Below are 20,613 nucleotides of genomic sequence, written 5' to 3' on the forward strand. Positions count from 1 at the left end.
AAAACATCGGGCATCGGTCACACATTCGGATTACTCTTTTGTTGTTGGTTTGTACCCGTGGTTTGTACTTCGTACTAAATTGAAATAAATTCCTAGCGGAGGCTTTCGACTTGAGACATCCTTTTGTAGATAATAGAGGAGAGAATCTACGTTAGATTCTATCTGATCAAGTTTATTATTTAGAATAGAGTCTTTTTATGAATAAATTATTTATAGACAAACACACATTTTCACCCACGGCTTCGTTCGAGTGCAGTTCTCCTTATGAACTAACTATACTTAAAAAAAGCCAACTAATAACAAATCAATCCTCAAAAGCAACACAATCAATACGCCAGAACAATATATTTACTACCGTCTCAGTTATTATCTCAGTTTTATCTATTAGTGTTCCGTTATAACTTATATCTATGGTAAGCTGAAAATCATAGCCGTATCAATAAAACTAAGAGTAAGAGCTTGCTATGATACCGTTGGCTCCACCTCTAGTGCGATCCTGGGGTTTATTCCACTTGGTACGATTGTGGTAATTAAAGTTGTAACTTGTATTTAATTATCGTGCTGTTCTTAGAATTTGTTTGTATTTTTGTATACTGTTTCTAATTCATTATTCTATTAATAAGATTTAAATATTTGGTTGCCTAGAGCTAGAGCAAGAGCATAATTTCGTGATATTTGAGTGTAAACGAAAACTCGTATTCAGTGTTGTTCTGTATAAGAACATTGCATAGAATCTTTTCGAACGCACTAAGAACAACGAAAGAATGCTCTACAGTTAGAGAATACAATCCCGAGCATGTTTTTCAATCCCGGGATTACGGGATTTTTGATGGGTAATCCCGGGACTATCCCGGGATCAGCCTTATGTTGGTTTCTAATAACAAAAAATTGAAGTATAGTTTCTCAAAAGATGTTTTAAATATTGTTAGTTGCAATAATACTAAAATAAAATAAAAAAAATATACAAACCAAAAGCACTATTTAGAATTTCGGAAATAGAATCTTAGAAATATCAAAGCATCCAATACTTTCGTTCAGGGAATCCCCGAAGGGGAATTATTGCCCCGCAACAATATTTTGATATGAGGTGATCGGGTGATTCCCCTGTTAACCCGTCAGGGAGTTAGAGTTTGAGACCCTAACGCCGTTAGTAGTTAGTACACCGACGCATTCGCGTGCGGCAGCGAATCTCTGCGAAACTACTGCGTAGCGAAATATCTGCGGAACGTTAGTACACAGCAATGTTTTCGCAACTTTTTCGCAATGCATCTGTGTAATGGCCATTTCGCAGTTCCTTGCGAAACAATACTAACAAGGATACAACTATTTCATCTATCTAGAGTGAGACATATCATATGCCACCTGCCATACTACTGACAGATTTTTCGTTGTTTCGCTGCCGCTCGCGAATGCGTCGGTGTACTAACGGCGTAAGCGAAGGGGAATTACCTTATTGAAAAAAATTCCGAGTGGGAAAGTCCCTTCTAAGGTCTACTATTATTAGGGCCGTACCAGTATAGTCCGTATCCGTATCGTACCTTAGGTTTGTTTTTTATTGTTATATAATTTTATGCTAAGGTATAATCTAGGCTAGGTCATAGTTAAGGCGCAACGGATCGTAGAATGCAAAATAGAATAGCTGTTTATATCAATCCCGAAAATACCGGGATTAGCCTAGTACAGTCCCGGGATTTTCGGGATCAGAAAAGGGTCGGGATCCCGGGAATCGGGATCCCGGGATTGTATTCTCTATCTACAGTCTACGACTATGTACACTAAAAGAAGGACACACTATAAGGATGAGCATTCGCACGTTTGATTTAAATATGTAAGTACCGTGAATAACAAATCGCATTTTCTCAACCAAAGGCAGTGCAAAGCGGAGCCAACCAGCTTCTGTCGATAATTATATTTCGCGTTCATACCAACAGATAGCGATTTAAGATAACTGCCGGCGAAACAAAGAATTTCCTCCACTCTACAACGCGCCTAATCGTACTCATACATTACAATAAAACGGTTATGGAAACTGCATTTACTAGTAAAGTAACTACTTATTTAGTATCTGTGGTATAGCTTTGGATTTGGATATGCATACAAAAGATAACACAAGTATAGTATAATAGGAGCGATAACTTTCAAATATTATTGCTTTCAAATAACATAAATAGGAAAATGCTACACAATTGGAACTGACAAAAGTAGGTAATTAACTAAATATTCTAATCAAATAAATTATGCAGTTGTGGTAAATGTTAAAAATATGTAATGACGATTCAAAAGTGATTCTAGAAGAAGTCTAATCGAATAAATAAAATATGTTTGAGTTTGAGTTTGAATAACATTTGCGCGTAAAATGATGGCAAATTAAATCGTATAGGAGAAGTGTGTAGTGTAATAATAAATTGTAAGTTGTGTACTTAGAAACATTCATTTGTTAATCTTTACTAATGTTATAAAGCTGATGAGTTTGTTTGTTTGTTTGAACGCGCTAATCTCATAAACTTCTCGTCCGATTTGAAAGATTATTTCGTTGTTAGATAGCCCGTTTATCGAGGAAGGCTTATAGGCTATAATATTATGTCATTACGCTTAGACAAACATGAGCGGAATAATGCGGGTGAAACCGCGAAGCACAGTTTGTCAATAATATAAACACATTTGCATGCAAATTTTAAACATTTAAATCTCATTAAAACAGTACACCACACTAGTATAAAAACGAACACAAGAAAATACACAACTATACAAATATTTTAATTATTATTCCTTTAGCTTTACATAATTATAACACATACCTCATTACATTTATTGCTGGAAATTACTGCGGAAACATTTATATAATTATGACTTTGTTTTATTGTACGCCAGTTTATACAACAAGAATATATAAGAATGAAAATAAGAAATACAGACAGTGGACAGTCAAATATCTCTGCACAAAGGAATTATAATAGGTAATAAACAATTCATTGCGAACAGATCTAATATGAACTACAGTATAAATGTGTCCAAACATATAGAATAGAGTCTAGACAGATAATATCGTAAAGAAAATGGTTTTTACTTTTATAATTAACCACATAAACTATCAAGATACTAAAAATTCTGCATGAGTTAAATTTTAAGTATTCATTAATATCAATAAAAAATTATAGTAAAATAATATATTTTACACGGACTAAATCTATTTTGCCCGAATTCCTAACATTAGCCGTAGCACTTACAAGTGAAGGTCACGGACAGGGTCTGCGTGACGAATCGATCAATTATTTTATGCAGTTTTCGTGAAACAAGTTTTACTACAACATAAAAATTCACAGGTACATAAATAAACATAAATCTTTAATTATTTTTATTGATTGCTTTGTTAAAAGTCACTTGTTATTTCTCTCTATATCTGGCTTCTAGTCTCAGGATGGAAAATTGTTCTTCGTATAATTTACCAGATATTTAGGCGATTGTTACGAAAAACCTGTGTATTAGACATTGTGTTTAAGATACTGTGAAAAGAGCTAAATCGACTTTTATAAAGTCCAAGCATTGTCTTACTTATAGATAGATTTATAAACGAAAACAGGATCGCGTGACTAAGAAATTAAAATGTAATTTAGATACCACCCATGAAACTTGAGATAAATACTGGATTTGGAACGCATTGTTAACGTATAACAATTTAAATGGACGATTATTTTTTCATTCTTTTTTGCATTCCTGAACGAAGAAAGCCCTTTGATTTAGAGAAATCGAATTTTATTTTTAAAATAACTTGGTGTTTTAATAACTATAGCAATTAACTACCTATAAACTTTAGAAATTATGAAAATTATTGGTAAACTGTATCTACATAACATTTCATAGTAGATTTGATTTTTTTTTAATTTCATATTTACGCGGCAATGCTATCCTTTAACCACAAGCAAGATAAAATTAAAAAATAAAACACATTTATGAAGAGGAAACTTGTTATAAATTATCTTATTAATTTATTATAATAATAATGATATATCAACCCTAAAACAATTATCTTGGACAATGCCGTACGTGATTTAGGTATATCAACTGTTACAAGTACAAGATTCATCCCACATAGCTGTGAACTTAATCAACAATACAGCTTTCCAACACTAACCTTCCCTCATACATTTATCATTAAAATAGGCGTTTCTAACATCGATGTAATTATCAGATAGTATTGGATAACATAACGACTTATGTTGGAAAACATCATCGTAAGAAAGCCAAGGCATCATGTCAAAATTATATGTTATCTGTGGAAACTAGAAAATATTGTTATGAAAAATTTATTGATTTTTTTTCTATCCATTCCACATTATTTTATTTATTTATTTTTTTTTACATTTATTTCACATATAAAGTAATAATTTAAAAAACCTGGCCGGAAAAAAAACATAATCTGTGCTGCGTTGAATTTGGCGGGAAATTAGAATTCGAATATCTCGATTAAAAAAAATTTAAAAAGTCGAAGTCACGACGAATCGTGGGAAATAAATTTTGTAAAAATTAAAAATGTTATATTCTAATACATATTTCTTTGTAAACACGACAAAATATATCTAAAGAATCGACTCCTTTTGGTTGATACTTTGTTTAGACCACCAAGAATAGGTACTAAACTTTGTTGCACTCTGAACTTTGTACTCTATAAGTTGTATTACAATGCGAACAGGAATCTACACTTAATTTTGTAACAAGACAGTGTCAAATGTTTTTGAAGATGTTTTATGAATACCCGTAGTAAAATAACCAGCCAGATAGAACCATTCAAATAAAGCAGAAGATAATCCTGAAATAGTAACTGTAAGTATTGATGTTTTCCTCTCAATTTAGTAAAACTATTATTTCATTTCTCATTGGAATTATTTGATAAATATTCGCGCAAAAATAATTATGTTCTGATAGGTATACACTTGAAGCCCAGGGAAAGACGAAAGTCTAGGCTTACTATTTAACTTCACAATCACTTATTATATTATTACGCTATTTTGAAGGAAGACACATTTTCATTTCTCTGCGCGTAATGGACATAGGTACTCAAAAAGTTCATTACGAGAAAAAAAATATTTCAGGCCAGCAGAACCTATCTAATATAAATTGTATTTAACATAATTCCTTGTCAACCCAGACCAACATAACTTACAACTCCCATAATATATCTTCCAAACAACACAGTATACATGACGTGTGTACAATATAATTGTCCAGTCAATCTCAACTGATGATGTTAGATGAAGGGGCGTCATATCTCATTATTGGGTGATGCCTTCCTGATTGCCTTCCGTGACGAGCTGTTACCACGCGACCACACTACTGTACTACACTAGTTATTATTATATTATGACAGAACTGGAACACCGATAATTCTTACATATTTATATATATACGAAGATGAATATTTTTGGTTGTTTGATTGGCGCGAAAACGCAACCAATTTTTATGCAATTTGGAATATTATTAAATAAAATAATCGGGATGCAGATTATTGTTTATAGTCAAATTCGATGTGATCAAAACTCAATTCTACATTTTATAGCCTAGTGTTAAATAAGTTGTGCCGTTTTTTGTTTGTAAAATGTAATCATATCACATAAAGTCATGAACTCTAGGAAATAAACCTTTTTAAAAGTATGATACATATTGTACGCCTGTAATATTTTATTTTAGAAATTTAGATTCAAATTAACACAAAATAATAACTACTTGTACAAAATGAGATCAAGTAGATATTATCAAGGCGAGATTATACGCTACCTTTATAGTTTATTCTAAGACTTTGTACTTTATTCTAAGAAATATGTCTTATGTAACAGTGTGGCATCAGCCTAAAATAGCTCAAATTGTATAATTAACAACTCAAATCCTTTCTTTGTAACTAGTCCGTTATAATGAGGACGATTTGTTTTAAAATGCTTTGTTATAGTTCTTTGTTTTTTATGTACATTCATCTCTATGTTATGGCCCTGCGCAGACGACAGACTATCCGTGACGCACTTTTTAGTCTGTGAAAATAGAACCTATGCAGTAACGCACACGACGCGCAAAAAGTCCGGCGCACAAAAAATCCGTGTAATTCGCGCAGACCGCACCGCGCCGCGGCGCGCCGCTCCGCACAAAAAGTGTGTGAAAAAAATTAAACGTTTGCTTCAACGCGCGCTAACGCAGACGGCGCACACTTTAGTCGGCAATCTGCATTTGCTAGGGATGGACGTGTAACGCACGCGATCTATTATCATGGCGCCAGAGATCTATTATCTAGACCAATGCACCTCCTCGTTGTTTTTTCTGAATGTGTCAAAGCAGGTCACAAAATAAATAGCAACTCATCAAATGTAGTAACAGACATTTTATAAAATTTGAAAAAAATTGCCATATGTTGTTTCAGAATTGAATGTTTAGTATGGAACTGTCCCTTCAGTAATCTTTCCGAAAGTATAGGATGTACCCAAAATTCTGTATTTCTTCTTCTTTTTCTGTACTTCATGTACAAAATAATACTTCGTGATCTCTGCACGATTTCGATAGCGTCTACGTCCCTACAGATCTGCCGACAAAATGATGGAAGATGTGCGTCGTGTGCCTTGAGTCTGTAAAAAATCCGCGACCGACTTTTTGCGCGCCATGCAGACTTTTTGTGCGCCGCAGACTCGATCGCACAAAAAGTGTGCCGTCTGCGCAGGGCCTATTGATGACTCTGTTGGAACAGTAGTTAATAACTTCGGTAATTATACCGTAGGCATGGGCGTAGCCACGGTGGGGCAGGGTGGGGCGCTTTGACTTGGAAGGTACCTAACCAAATCTAAAAATTGAATTATCCAGGTACTAACTACTAAGCTTAATATCCGTAAGAAAATTCACACTCGATTCTCGAAAGTCGACAGTCGACACAGAAAATGAGACCAAAACATTAGTATTATTTACCTCTACAATGACTGATTAACAAATAATTGTCATACGCCCAGCGACCAAACGGCTGAAGATAGGGACACATTTTGGATCTATTTCGTGATGTGGTAGGTGAACAATAAGGTGTTTTGAATAAGAATTACACACGAAAAAAGAAAATAGCTGAGGCTTCTATGTTACATAAACTGTAAGAAAAATGAGTGTAGTACAGTTAGTTACAAAACTCAAAAAAATATGGGCCTTAGAAAAAAAACTTTCAGAAAATATTACACAGAATAAAGTGAGTGTTATAAAAAAGTTTTCAAGGTAAAGAAGATTTAGAAATTAAAGACTTTTTAACGGATTTTAAACGCGATTTAATCATTATATTATTTTCCCGACGTTTCGAACACTTTACAGCGAGCGTGGTCACGGGGAGACTGAGATGTTGTACGTCTTGACGGTCATTCAAAAATTGTTATTTGTAAACTACCTCCACCTATTCCTCCGTAGTTGGTATGTGGAGTATTTTTCCGGATGTTGGCAGTATTGGCTGATCGTGTCTTCTAGTCTTTTGGTACGTTTGACATGGGATTTTAAATTCTTAATAACAGGATCCCAGGTGTTAGAGAGTTTCAAACCATCTTCTCTATTGAAATTTGGATGTTTTTTAATTTCAATAGCCTCGCGCACAAGTCTTGGAAAAAATTTATTTTCTCTGGCAAGGATTTGTGGTTGGTCAAATCTTATGAGGTGGTTGTTGTCCAGTGTGTGTTCACATACCGCAGACTTTTTGTGACGCCGATGCTTGATATCCGCAATGTGCTCCTTCAGTCGGTTAGCAATGCTTCTTTTTGTTTGGCCGATGTATGAGAGACCACAATCACAGTCTAACTTGTACACGCCTGCTTCTTGTAGAGGAATATTACTTTTAATTGGTCTCAAGAATTGGTTTATCTTCTTGTGCGGCTTATATATAGTTTTAATTGAAGCTCGTCTTAGGATTCTTCCAATTCTGTCAGTAACTCCCTTCACATATGGTAGGTAGGCCGGTTGTCTTTCAACTGTGTGTGGCTTCGTTCGACTCCTGTGATGCTGTGGAGGCGCCTGCAGCTTGTTGTTACGTAGTACCCACTTGACATGCTGCAGTTCCCCGCTGAGGTGGGCAGCATCACAGAGGTGGCGGGCTCTCTGAAACAAAGATTTACCGACAGAAGCTAGTTGGCAAGGGTGGTGGTGAGATTCACCATTGAGGTACCTATCAGTATGAGTGGCTTTCCTATACACTGTATGGTTGAGTTGAGGTAAAGAAGATGCCATCGCAAATGCCGTCGCAAATGCGTTCGCAAGCGCGTTCGCAAGCGCGTTCGCAAGCGCGTTCGCAGGCGCGTTCGCAAGCGCGTTCGCAGGCGCGTTCGCAGGCGCGTTCGCAGGCGCGTTCGTAGGCGAGTTCGCAGGCGCGTTCGCAGGCGCGTTCGCAGGCGCGTTCGCAGGCGCGTTCGCAGGCGCGTTCGCAGGCGCGTTCGCAGGCGCGTTCGCAGGCGCGTTCGCAGGCGCGTTCGCAGGCGCGTTCGCAGGCGCGTTCGCAGGTGCGTTCGCACGCGCGTTCGCAAGCGCGTTCGCAGGCGCGTTCGCAGGCGCGTTCGCAGGCGCGTTCGCAGGCGCGTTCGCAAGCGCGTTCGCAAATGCCATCGCAAATGCCTTCGCAAATGCCTTCGCAAATGTCCTCGCAAATGCCCTCGCAAATTGCCCTCGCAAATGCCTTCGCAAATGCCTTCGCAAATGCCTTCGCAAATGCCCTCGCAAATGCCCTCGCAAATGCCCTCGCAAATGCCTTCGCAAATGCCTTCGCAAATGCCTTCGCAAATGCCTTCGCAAATGCCTTCGCAAATGCCTTCGCAAATGCCTTCGCAAATGCCTTCGCAAATGCCTTCGCAAATGCCTTCGCAAATGCCTTCGCAAATGCCTTCGCAAATGCCTTCGCAAATGCCTTCGCAAATGCCTTCGCAAATGCCTTCGCAAATGCCTTCGCAAATGCCTTCGCAAATGCCTTCGCAAATGCCGGCGGCACAGCCGCCGGCCGTGCCACCGGCATTTGAGGTTCGAAGACCTGGATATGACTTTGGGTACATACAGTTGCTAGTTACATATTATTTTTTTGCCCCACCTTGAGCCCATGGCTAGCTACGCCCATGACCGTTGGTGGTTTGATTCCTGCTACTAGACAATAAGATATGTATGAGAACAAAAATACAATATTAATTATATTTATAAGTAAGTAGTCATAGTATAATAGATAATGAGTACGGGTACTTGTCCCCTTAAATTATAAATATATTTGAATTCATAAAGTTAAAAATATCGGCTCATATTATGGCCTGTCCTGTATTTTATATTTTAAAATCCCATAACAACTCTCATTTTCCTAATAAGAACAGTCCACTCATCTAAGATTATTAGTAGCTAAATGAGAATATTGTCATTAAAGCTCGTTTGTTTTATTTTATGTGTCTAATTATTATAAATTATAGTATTAGACTCTAATACTAAGCAGTTTTAATGTAGGTATTTGTCACTAATCGAGCTTAAACTTAATTTAACGATATAACGACATAGAAAAGGGTGTGGCGAGCATCTGAGGCAATTTAATGTGCTTGACCTATCAGGAATGCTCGACCACATCCCTTTTGACATAGCCCACACCTATAAATTAATCAACAACAAATTAATAGTTTATTCTAAACAATATTATTTCGCTTTAACCTTTAATACAGTAATTACTAACATTCCTAGAAAAAACAATTAAAACATTGTCTTCATTTAAAGCACATGTATAAAGGAACACTGCCAATACAATAATTCTTAAGAACGGTACATACCTTATAGATCGTAACGAACAGACGAACAAACTCATCAAAGTAATATTCAATCAGTATGTAAATATCCTATAACCAAAACAGTAATATAGGAAACAATGGACTGTTTTCTATTTGGTTCAAGACACAAGGCCCAAAGATTGATTTTATTTTTTAATACCATTATTTAACATTATATTATTATCATACAAAATTAATATGTATCATACAAAGTTTATCTGACACTTATACACATATACAAATTTCAATGTTTCTTCTGAAGTTCAATGTTATAGTTCTTTAGTTATATGTATTTACTAGCTGCTCCGCGCGGTTTCACCCCCGTGGCTCCACTCCTGTTGCCCGTAGCGTGATGAAATATAGCCTATAACCTTCCTCGATAAATGGGCTATCTAACACCGAAAGAATTTTTCAAATCGGATCAGTAGTTCCCGAGATTAGTGCGTTCAAACAAACAAACTCTTCAGCTTTATAATATAAGTAAAGATAAACGACCTATTTAGGGAGCGATCATATTCCTAGTTGTTTCTCACGTCTTCAAATATTTCTCTACACTAAAAGAATTAAAACTAAAATAAAATAACGCTTTTCTTCAAACCCTAGACCATACGTAGTACTTAGGTATTTGTGAAATGCTAACAATAGACTATTTAGCATTAATGCCTTGCCAAGTGCTCGCCACGTTTGCCACTTTCCATTTACATACAAACACATACCTTTAATAACTAATTACTTTGCCTATTCGAGCCAACATTATTATATTTATTTAATACCTTATTTTAGCTTGAAACCGATATGTATAGAAGGAAAATCGATCCATTGTCTACGTTTGGAATAAAATGATATAAATAACGGGTTAACTTCTCGAAAATTTGCAAAAAAGTACCTAATTAAAATAAATAATGATAAATGCAGGAGACGACTTCATTGTTGAACAAGACTATACTACCAAGCAATTTATGGCCTTTAATTTTTTATAGAGTACGCCAAAGATTCATCAAAATTCACAGATTATAATATATTGTATCCCGATTCCTTTGCTATTTCCTCAGATTTTTTGAGAAAATAGTTATATGAATTACCAATTACTTGATTCTGAAATGGAAAAAAACATTCATCAAGTAAAACACTATTGGTAATTTGATCTAGTATTGTAATCAAAACAACATCATCAGTCTAAACCGCATCCATCTGTTTAAATGAGCTAGAACTTTCTAGGTCAATCGCAGCTCGCGTAAGACCTAAGTACTAACTTGTGAAAGTTTTGCTAGATATTTACTTCATTTCAGTTTTAGCAACATATTTACACAAACTTAATAAATTGTTATTTTATGATAGTACTAGCTTACCGCCCGCGGCTTCGCCCCCTTTGTCTAAAACCTAATATATTATATACTTAAACCTTCCTTTTAAATCACTCTATCTATTAAAAAAACCGCATCAAAATCCGTTGCGTAGTTTTAAATATTTAAGCATAGGTACAAAGGGACATAGGGACATAGGGATAGGGAAAGCGACTTTGTTTTATACTATATAGTAATTAAAGAAAATCCTTACATTTGAATTTCATTTAATTTCATACAACACTTGGACTATAGGATAATTTGCCTATCTACTTATATTTTTAACTACCGATCATAAAAATGTACATAATATATATCTCATAAAATACGTGTTATGCGTAAAAAGTTACTATTTAATAATGCAGGCATATTTTCTCTAATAACATTTATACTATGCTAATTAATACCTTCCCTTTTTGTCGATACACTTTTCATATCACTCTAAGCTACAGATAACAGATTATATATCTAATTCCAACCGCTCAAACGTCAAAGCTCTACAATTATTGCAAACCTTACAAGGTCAACCTCTTTAGTAATTAATTAACACTATTAGTTGCCATAACATGACGGTTTCACAACGATTAATGCCTGCCTCGGGAACCGAACACAATACCTTTTGTGTATGTCGTCTGATTGATTGATGATCGTGAATGGATAATGGTATGTTTCTAAATATATCATTAATTGAAGGGTATCAAATAGTTGCAACAACATTTTAGTTTATTATCTAAAATCTAGAGTACTTTGAACTTCGTCAAAGGTAGCGACTGTTTCAACGAATCTTATCAAGATTTGGTAAACTCTAAGATCAGTAAAGTGCTGGTTTCTCTCATTACAGTGGATGAATCTTTATTTTAATTTCCTATGGTTACCTGAATCTAAATGCATACTAATATTATAAAGCTGAAGAGTTTTTTTGTTTGTTTGAACGCGCTAATCTCAGGAACTACTGGTACGATAACAGGAGCGGAGCAATGCGGGTAAAACCGCGGGTCTCAGCTAGTACATTACAAATATCGTTTGACGTCTTGCTGTAGGCCATATAGAAGTTTAGAAGGAATCATATTGTCCCGTGTCATAATCGTGTGTCCGATTAGGGCCCTTCTGGCCTCCTCCACTCAAGCGACAGCCCAAGCCGAGGTTCGAGATCCCCGTCAAGGGGGGACGCCCTTGTGCATGTCGCTACCAGGGTGAACCTTCAGTTCACCCCCGCGTCCGCGTTAAAATGTAGAAGCCCTTCTGGCTAACATTGAGAGACACCACACAAAAAACAATCATATTGTTTATTTCTTTTACCATTTTTATTCTTACTAACCAAACGTGTATCACCTGTTTTTTACAACCGGTGTCATTTTATTAAACAATACTTTACGCAACACTTTGTAATAGAGAATGGTGTATATTTGAGATCGTTGATAATTCCGAACTATTAAACATAACAAGTATTTAGTGATAGATAGCGGTCTACAATATTGCAGTATCTGTGCGTACCATCGACACAGTTTTGTCGTAAACAATAATGAAATAAATAAAAAATAACGTTGTATTGCGTTATCGTGAATTCCGCTTTACAATGAACTTAACAAATTATTCCTGTCACATCTATGTTTGCTGCATTGAATATGCAATAGGTTGGTTATGATAATGTAGATAAGCCGTGTTATTATTATTTTAACAGATTTAATTGAAACATAGACATTAAAAACTCTGAATTTGTTTTATGGTGCTAGAACAAATAGAGCTTTATGTAATGAAAAACTTGATGAATAATATTGGGCAACGAAGCAATGGAACCGTTTTCTTTTTTTCATTTTAAAGGGTGATCAAGGAATTTATTCTACGTAGAATAAGGAGACGTCTCCTTAATGGAAAAAGACGGATAATACTTAATCGAAGTTAAACTATCTATTTATCTAACATAATATTGTTTTTACACAGTATAGAGTCGTAGAGAGACTGATTACATAGCCCTACGAAATTTAAAGAAATTATTTTTGAGCGTCACTTCGCCCTGTTTCTGTTTCTCGTAGTCACTCTGAACTAACCTATTAGTTCACATATAAAAAGCAGTTAGTAATACATTCACAGTATTGTTTCCTATCGCACGTTCCTGATACGTCGTTCATTCGATTCGACCTGAATCGATTTAATTAGTAAAAGCGAATTCGATCTACGATTACGAATAATCGATATGTCATTGCGGTTGATGGCGCAGAGGTAAAAGTATCATTATGTTAAAGGTAAAAGTTGTCGTAATAGAGTAAGCCAATTGACGCTAATTTACAAAATTTTTATTATAGGTCTGGGCTCCAAATTATATATCTGTTCAATTTTTACAGCGCAAGAAAAGTGTCTTCTTATTATTGTAATGTTATCAATAATATCGACACAACAAACAAACTAAATCTGTATATATTCCAATTGTGGGTTTTTTTGTATGTTTTCCTATCAAATTAAAACAAAACCTCTGACGACAAATATATTCTTTCCATTTCTCTACAATCTCTTCACCCAACACGTATTATTTCCAATTAATACTTATGATTTTCTTGGCCCTTATTCTATTGAAAGGTTGAATCAAGGATGGTCAGTTAGTACAATAGCGGTAAAACAATCCGGGTCAATGGATAAAATGCACAAATTATTTCTATCTCGTTTTCGAGTTTGACATTTGTACAGTCGTGCGGTTTTGCGCACTTTCCTTTTATTATTATGGTCTTTCAAGTTTGAATATCGATTTCTGGAATTATTTATTGTTTGTGTAAATATTGGTAATTATTTACTTGTGAAATGTGCCAGTTATAAGTGAGAATACTTGTCATTTAAATGATAAACCTATGATTAGTTAAAGAGGCAGGTCAAAAAACATACGAACGTTATTTTCTTGCGTAGGTAAGGTATATTGAATCTGCGGCAAGTTTTTTTTAGCTCTAAACACGTGTCGTTTACCTGTTGGTACAAGAATATATAACAGATTCCAAAATATTTTAAAGTTAAGGAAATTAAAAAATAATATCTCATTCATTTGAGAGTATTTTGAAATGTGAAAAAATCTTGATTAAAAATTCAAAGTATAAAATTAACGTAAACCATATTGCGACAATCAAAAAAACTATTCCAATCTTACGACAAATAGTTATTAACCTACATATTTTTGCTTCAGGAAATACGAACTAGTTCATTCCAAACGACCGACGTCTGTTTTTTAAACATTTTTTTACTATCATCGCATTAATCTTATCCATAGATCGGTAGCTTGTCAAATTACATTTAATTGCTCTATCAGAGTATTCAATAAAAACGTGTGAAGTAGGAAACAATGAGCGCAAAAACATTGCACAATCACGATCGAATATCGATCGAAGCAAGTGGATTGTATAGGTCAATATCGCCTAACCACAAATTGCGTCAAGGTTATCACAAAAAGGTCACACTAATTCCTTTGTTACAGGTAGCGGCATAAACGTGGAGATCAAAATTGGGACATGATAGGTTTCGAGTGACCGGTGACCCGCGCCTGAATAAAAAAAAGCATGCGGTTGCCGCGCTTTTGAAAATGACATGTCACTGACACAGAGTAAAAATGGCGCATAAACTAAAGAACAATCACTACGTGGCGACGCACCGGTCGGGTGTGGACTCGCCCTCGTCTGGAGCCTACTTGCACAGAGCGTCTTCAAGGGATGAAAATGACAGCCACCGCGCGCCTTCGGAGAGAACTTTATCTGAATATACGGTATGTACCTTCTGTGTACTCATTATTTTGAATTTAGTATAGTCTCTTCAATTCACATTAATTTTAGTTTAGCAACACATTGAAAACTACCAGATAACATATTGAATTGATTTAATTATTATTGTACTTCTAGGAAAACAATTTGACATCTCCAAGATTACAACTTCTAATATCCTCAAATAATTCGCAGAAACCTAATAAAAACGTTTCCCCATACAAAAACATTTACATCATGCGAACCGTGGGCAAAACATCATGTCAATAAAATTGAAATTATTTATAATAATGAAACAAACAAGTTCATTCGTCCCGCACTAATTTACGTTCCGAAGTAGTGACGTAAAACTTCCTCTAATAAATTCGCGAACAGACTATAATAAAACTACCATCTACATCTGTTTGTTCATTTAAATAAACTCACTTTTAAACGGTACAGTTTGAAACGATTTGAAATTCAGAGAGCGTAAAGTAAGTATTGTTTTTGTATCCTAGTTATTCATAGCCATACCTTATAACGAAGAAAGTAAAGTAGCGTCTTCATATCTGTGCTTTGATCCTATCAAAAAATGTTTTTATTCAAATCCGCTTTTTAATTTACATTTTCACATAACGATTATGTTCCTAGTACTTCGTCCTTCCTCTCGTAGGTATTGTATTTTTTACTGAACAACAAAAACAAAAACCAGGGAAACATTTAAGGAACTAAATATCAGTCGCATAATTAGACAAAAAGCAGATCAAACACAAAACAATTGGCCTTCTTCTAAAAAAATCCAAGACATTGTCCTGATTGCTCATAATTCTAGCATTGTGTACGTTAGCAAATCATATGTTAACAAGGCGAACAATATTTACACAACATTTTACTGCGCCTTATAAAAAGCAATGAAAAAACATAAAGAATTTTAATGAGACATAAATTTTAAAACATAAAAACAATTTGCGAAACAATATCGCTGGCTATAACAAGAGTAATAACACACATAAATCAGAACACATACGGGTTTATTTTTGGTCTAGAATCGATTAAAATGCTACCTAAACACATAACGTTGCTCTGTGCGCTCTTGTACATTCGTAATTGCGTGTGTGCAAGCGATGAGAGATCGCGTTTTGGAGTGCAATTTAGGCAATTATTTAAATTATCATGCTCTGAGTTGACCCCGCAGAAAGGCCTTTGAAAGATGAAGTGTCCATCCTACAAAGCAAAACCAAATACATAACCAAAACGTTCAAATATAGGATCCTATGCTGGCGAAGAGCTGAATATCTTGGAGACAATATAGCTACTACTTCCTCCAGCTTTTAAACAGATATAAATAAATGTATTAGTTTGAAAAATACGATGCCTCTGGCAAACACACTAAGTTACAGAGAACATTAAACTAATAGTGCGTATTTAAAATTTTCCTATAATGTTATTCAGTATTTGTGAGTGTTAATAGCCTTACCTATACTTACAACGGTCAACGGTATAGGCCATAGGTTTTTCTCCCAATGTTTACCGACTAACTTGTACCAAACCCGAGCTCTGTTGAATTCCATCTAATCCAACTACCAATACTATAACAATGTTATTGCGTATTAAGCGGTAACTCCATTACTGTGTCATGCATTATTTTGATCACATCATGTGATACGTCAACCTGTGGGTGAATACAGGTTCAACAATATTTGCGCAATGAGCTCATTATTATTATTAGTCATTTAAACAAGTTATAGAAAAACTACAAGAAAAAATTATCAACTTTTCTTCGTCATCAATTTAAAGATTATTCGTATAAAGCTCAAGTTAAAATACAATCATCAAATTATGCCGTTTTCGCTTCAAAGCGTCCTAAAAAAATTATTATATACAGACTACAGTTTGTTTACCCGAAATACGTGTAATAGTCTTTGTGAAGTCGTGTTTATATAAATCTATGGTTTAATGTTTTATCTATTTCTGGTATTAATAATATATAAAAATACGTCATTATGGTCGGTAGAGATTTTATTAAAAAAATTGTCCCATGCGGTTACGAAATTTTGCTTTATCCAATATGAAATAACTCTACACGATTATAAACTTAAGTCCAAAACATTATAATAATTTATTACTAATAGCTATACATCCTTAATTATTATAAACATATAAACTGGACGTTAAATTCAACTTAATACCAGTAATTAATCCAGTTTCTAATAGTTAGTTCTTCTTTACTAGCTGTGCCTCGGTTCTTAATCCATTTTAATAGCTGCTCCGCTATATCCCGCCTATTTGTCGTAGTTTGATATTATAACAAGCATAACATAGGAATCATCTCATTCTACAAACGGAACTCCCGTTTGTAGAATGAGATGATTCACAGCGATGAAAGATATGCAACTGCTAAGTGTTTAGCCTCCGAACATTTTTACGAATTTACATTGCGACATAAAATAACTACTTGCAAACACACTATTGCATTTAAAATATTAACTGTGAACTTATCGTACGTATTTAGATCGATTAGATTATAAATTATTTCAAATAAATTAATTTTATGTGGTAAATGTTAAAAATACTTATGTAATGACGATTCGAAAGTGCTACTAAATAGTAGTCTTGAATAAATGAATGTTTGAGTTTGAGTTTAAACCTAACGTTTGTAAGGATTTTCTTGCCGTCAGATCGGACGGGAAGAACGCGGCTTTTGAAATATATTTTTTTTTACATACTTAACACAATAATTCATATTCTATCTATAAATAGTACATATTATTACATATCAATACACAATTAAATAACATTTCTCAGACGATGGACGAGCGAACTCGCTCACCATCAGACCGCACTGGCAGACGCCACGCGAACGGTTCGCCTCGCGCGGACTCCGCGTCTGATGTCTATGTCACAAGCGCGGCTTACAGACCGCCCTCTGAAATCAGGTACGTATAAAAATCTACTGTCTTAACACAAAAAAAAACTTAAGACAGTTTCTCTTTAATCTGGTTTTGTCGAATTTTACATAGACAACTATTAAGTGATTGATCTGTCTGGTTTAAAGTTAGACTGTGTTTAAATTGTTTTGTGGTAATACCACTAATTTTAAGAGATAGTGTAATTGGTAGTTAAGTCGAAGGAATACGCATAAAAGATGACATATTTTTTTAACAAATTTAATTTGTTTACATTAACTCAACTTACGACTTTCTAATTAGACCATATTTATTTATATATTGTAAATGGAAAATCTGACTAAATTATATTACAAACTCCGTCAATTCCGAATCCAATTTCTACCTCTCAAGAAGCTGACAAAATAAAGTCCATCAATAAATTCCAATATAAACAAAGAGCCCTGTCCCGTTACCAATAAATATTAGACGATTTTATGCTTAGAAAGTTTCCAATTAATAAGCAAAGCTAACAAGGCACGAACCCCTTAGTCATGCGAACAAAATGAGATGTCCACCTTTTAACGTCAAAGGAGGACCGAATAAATGTCATGCTTGAGAGATTAGAAAGAGGACAAAAGGTAGAGATAAAAAACTTAATACAATGTTTAGAGAGGATTATTCAAGTGTTTGTAGATGTAAAGAGGTTTTGATTTGTTTACTTTAAACTAGCTTTAGAGCAGGATTTACTTGCATGGTCAAAAAGCCAAAATGGTAGTTTAGCCTGTACAAGATACTGCATTAATTAAAGAGCTTGTAGCAGATTGATGGACGATTAAAAATCGTTTATTCTAGCATCTTTTGGTTATTTTTAAAGTGTGTAGAAAATAGAGCCGCGGCCGCGGGTATTGGTTAGAATTCTTCCGCGACCCCCAAAGATTCACACAGTACCTACCATTCTAGCATTTGTCTTGTCTACATTATTTTAATCTTTATTACTTTTACCTTGTGGTGTATTTGTAAATTGGCTCAAATTGTAACTATCAAAGAATAAAAAGGCAATGGGAGCTTATTTGAATACGGAGTATAAAAAGTATTAATATTGTGTGTTACTTAATTTTGCATGAAATTACCCCCGGGTCCCGATAGCTAGAGAATCTATTAAATCTCCCAATGACAAAGCTGTAACATAAACGAAAACTTCTTATACTCTTCATATACAATGGTGAAATTGTCGGTAATTCACAGTCGGCATATCAAAGGGCTACCAAAATGTATCAGAAGCAATGATTACAGCGTCACGGTTAAAAAGGATTCGTCGAAAGTAAACGTAATTAGCCACGCTGGGAACATTTTTAGAATGGATTTGACACTCAATATAGTGTTGTATGGAATAAATTGATGTAATGTTGGAGTAACTTGATGTGCCCGGGACTTCATTCGCGTGGGAATCAAATTGTCAGCGATAATAAGTATACTTTTTAGGTACCAGTCTAATTCTCCCTAAATCAGATAAAAGGAAGACAGATAGATTTAGTATATTGAATTAAAATGTCGTGTATCTAACTACATAATACGTACTACAGTCTACAACTACATAATACGTAGTTATTTACTTTATACCTAGTTACAGTAGTTAATTTCTAAATAACAAATAGACACATAAAAGTTTCTGCAAACAAAGCTTTCACCAATAGGTGAGAAAATTCAGTTCTATATTATGTATATTATTTTGCAATAATAACAATCTGCAGTAATCGATAGAGTTATAACCAAAGCTTTTATAACCACATAATATCTAAAGATCTCACGGTCTCAGCTTGTCAACAATAATACAAGTTGAAGGTGAGTTGAAGCAATCACTGGCTATTGGTATGCACCCTCTTCACAATGGGCAGTATTGGGCGAGTATAAGCAATCACGTTAGTGTAGCCTGTAGGGCCTGAATGCCTATGATCGGCCGTCATTGTAGATGTTTATTCACAACTAGCTTCCGCCCACGACTTTGTACGTGCATCCCCGTTTTTCCCCGTTCCCGCAAGAATTTCGGGAAATCCTTTCTTAGGGGACGCCTACGTTATGACATCTACCTGCATGCCAAATTTCAGCCCGATACGTCCAGTGGTTTGGGCTGTGCGTTGATAGATCACTATATCAGTCACCTTTGAGTTTTATATATTATATAGATCACCGTATTGGCCGCAAACATCGACGATCGTTTGTTGGGCCAACGCTGCCCGTTGTGAAGAGAGCCTAGTAGATGTTCCCATCTCACCACCGTTACAATGTGATGTCAATAAACATCATGCATGCGTCATGCGATTGCGCGCATCGCCAATTTTGCATCAATCTCGTCGTTTATATACGGTTTTGCTTACAAGAGCGGACGGGCGGTTAGAACGCGGCGTTTGGTAATTAATGTGTAGGGAACTACATATAGTTCTTTAATTTAGTTTAGTGTGTACCTAATATGCTAGTTACTTAATTTAAATGTTAAATTATTTAACTTTATTTAATAATAAATTAAATTTAGGTACTTTCTTTGTTGTTATTGTGTCTATTGGGCAAGATAAATTTAATTCGTATTACAATCGTAGTAAATGACTATGAAAGTAGACAGGAAAGTAACCAAAATATAACCAACATTTAAATGACTTCAATGCGTCTGACTCTGCTAGATATATATTCCACAAGTCTGCATTGTATTTTGAAAACATAGATAAAGTTATCGTCGCGATACATGGAGGGAGAATCTCGTACTATAGAGATAAATACTATGCTTTAAAGACGCGGTTTGACGGACAGGATTATAGCCGCTTAGTTAGGTTTCCTCTTCATACAGCTGACGAAGCTTGGACAATCTCAATCAAAGATGCTAATTGTTCAATACAAA

At 35.0% G+C, this 20,613-nt stretch overlaps 2 protein-coding genes across 2 annotated transcripts in view; one reads left to right on the top strand and one right to left on the bottom strand.

Moving 5' to 3' along the window:
* LOC123694157 overlaps positions 1-20,613 on the top strand; it is a 59,535-nt gene that overhangs the window by 31,417 nt on the left and 7,505 nt on the right. Inside the window, exons 3-4 of the mRNA XM_045639487.1 lie at positions 14,577-14,861; positions 17,641-17,771. Coding sequence (XP_045495443.1) covers positions 14,709-14,861; positions 17,641-17,771 — 284 coding nt within the window. The 5' untranslated portion in view covers positions 14,577-14,708. The remainder of the gene's footprint in view (positions 1-14,576; positions 14,862-17,640; positions 17,772-20,613) is intronic.
* Positions 7,274-8,223, bottom strand: LOC123694582. The gene has a single exon (XM_045640048.1). The coding sequence runs from the start codon at positions 8,221-8,223 to the stop codon at positions 7,393-7,395; it is 831 nt and encodes a 276-aa protein (XP_045496004.1). The 3' UTR covers positions 7,274-7,392.

The sequence above is a fragment of the Colias croceus genome, chromosome 9 (assembly GCF_905220415.1).
Source record: "Colias croceus chromosome 9, ilColCroc2.1".
In the NCBI taxonomy this organism is placed as follows: Eukaryota; Metazoa; Arthropoda; class Insecta; order Lepidoptera; family Pieridae; genus Colias; species Colias croceus.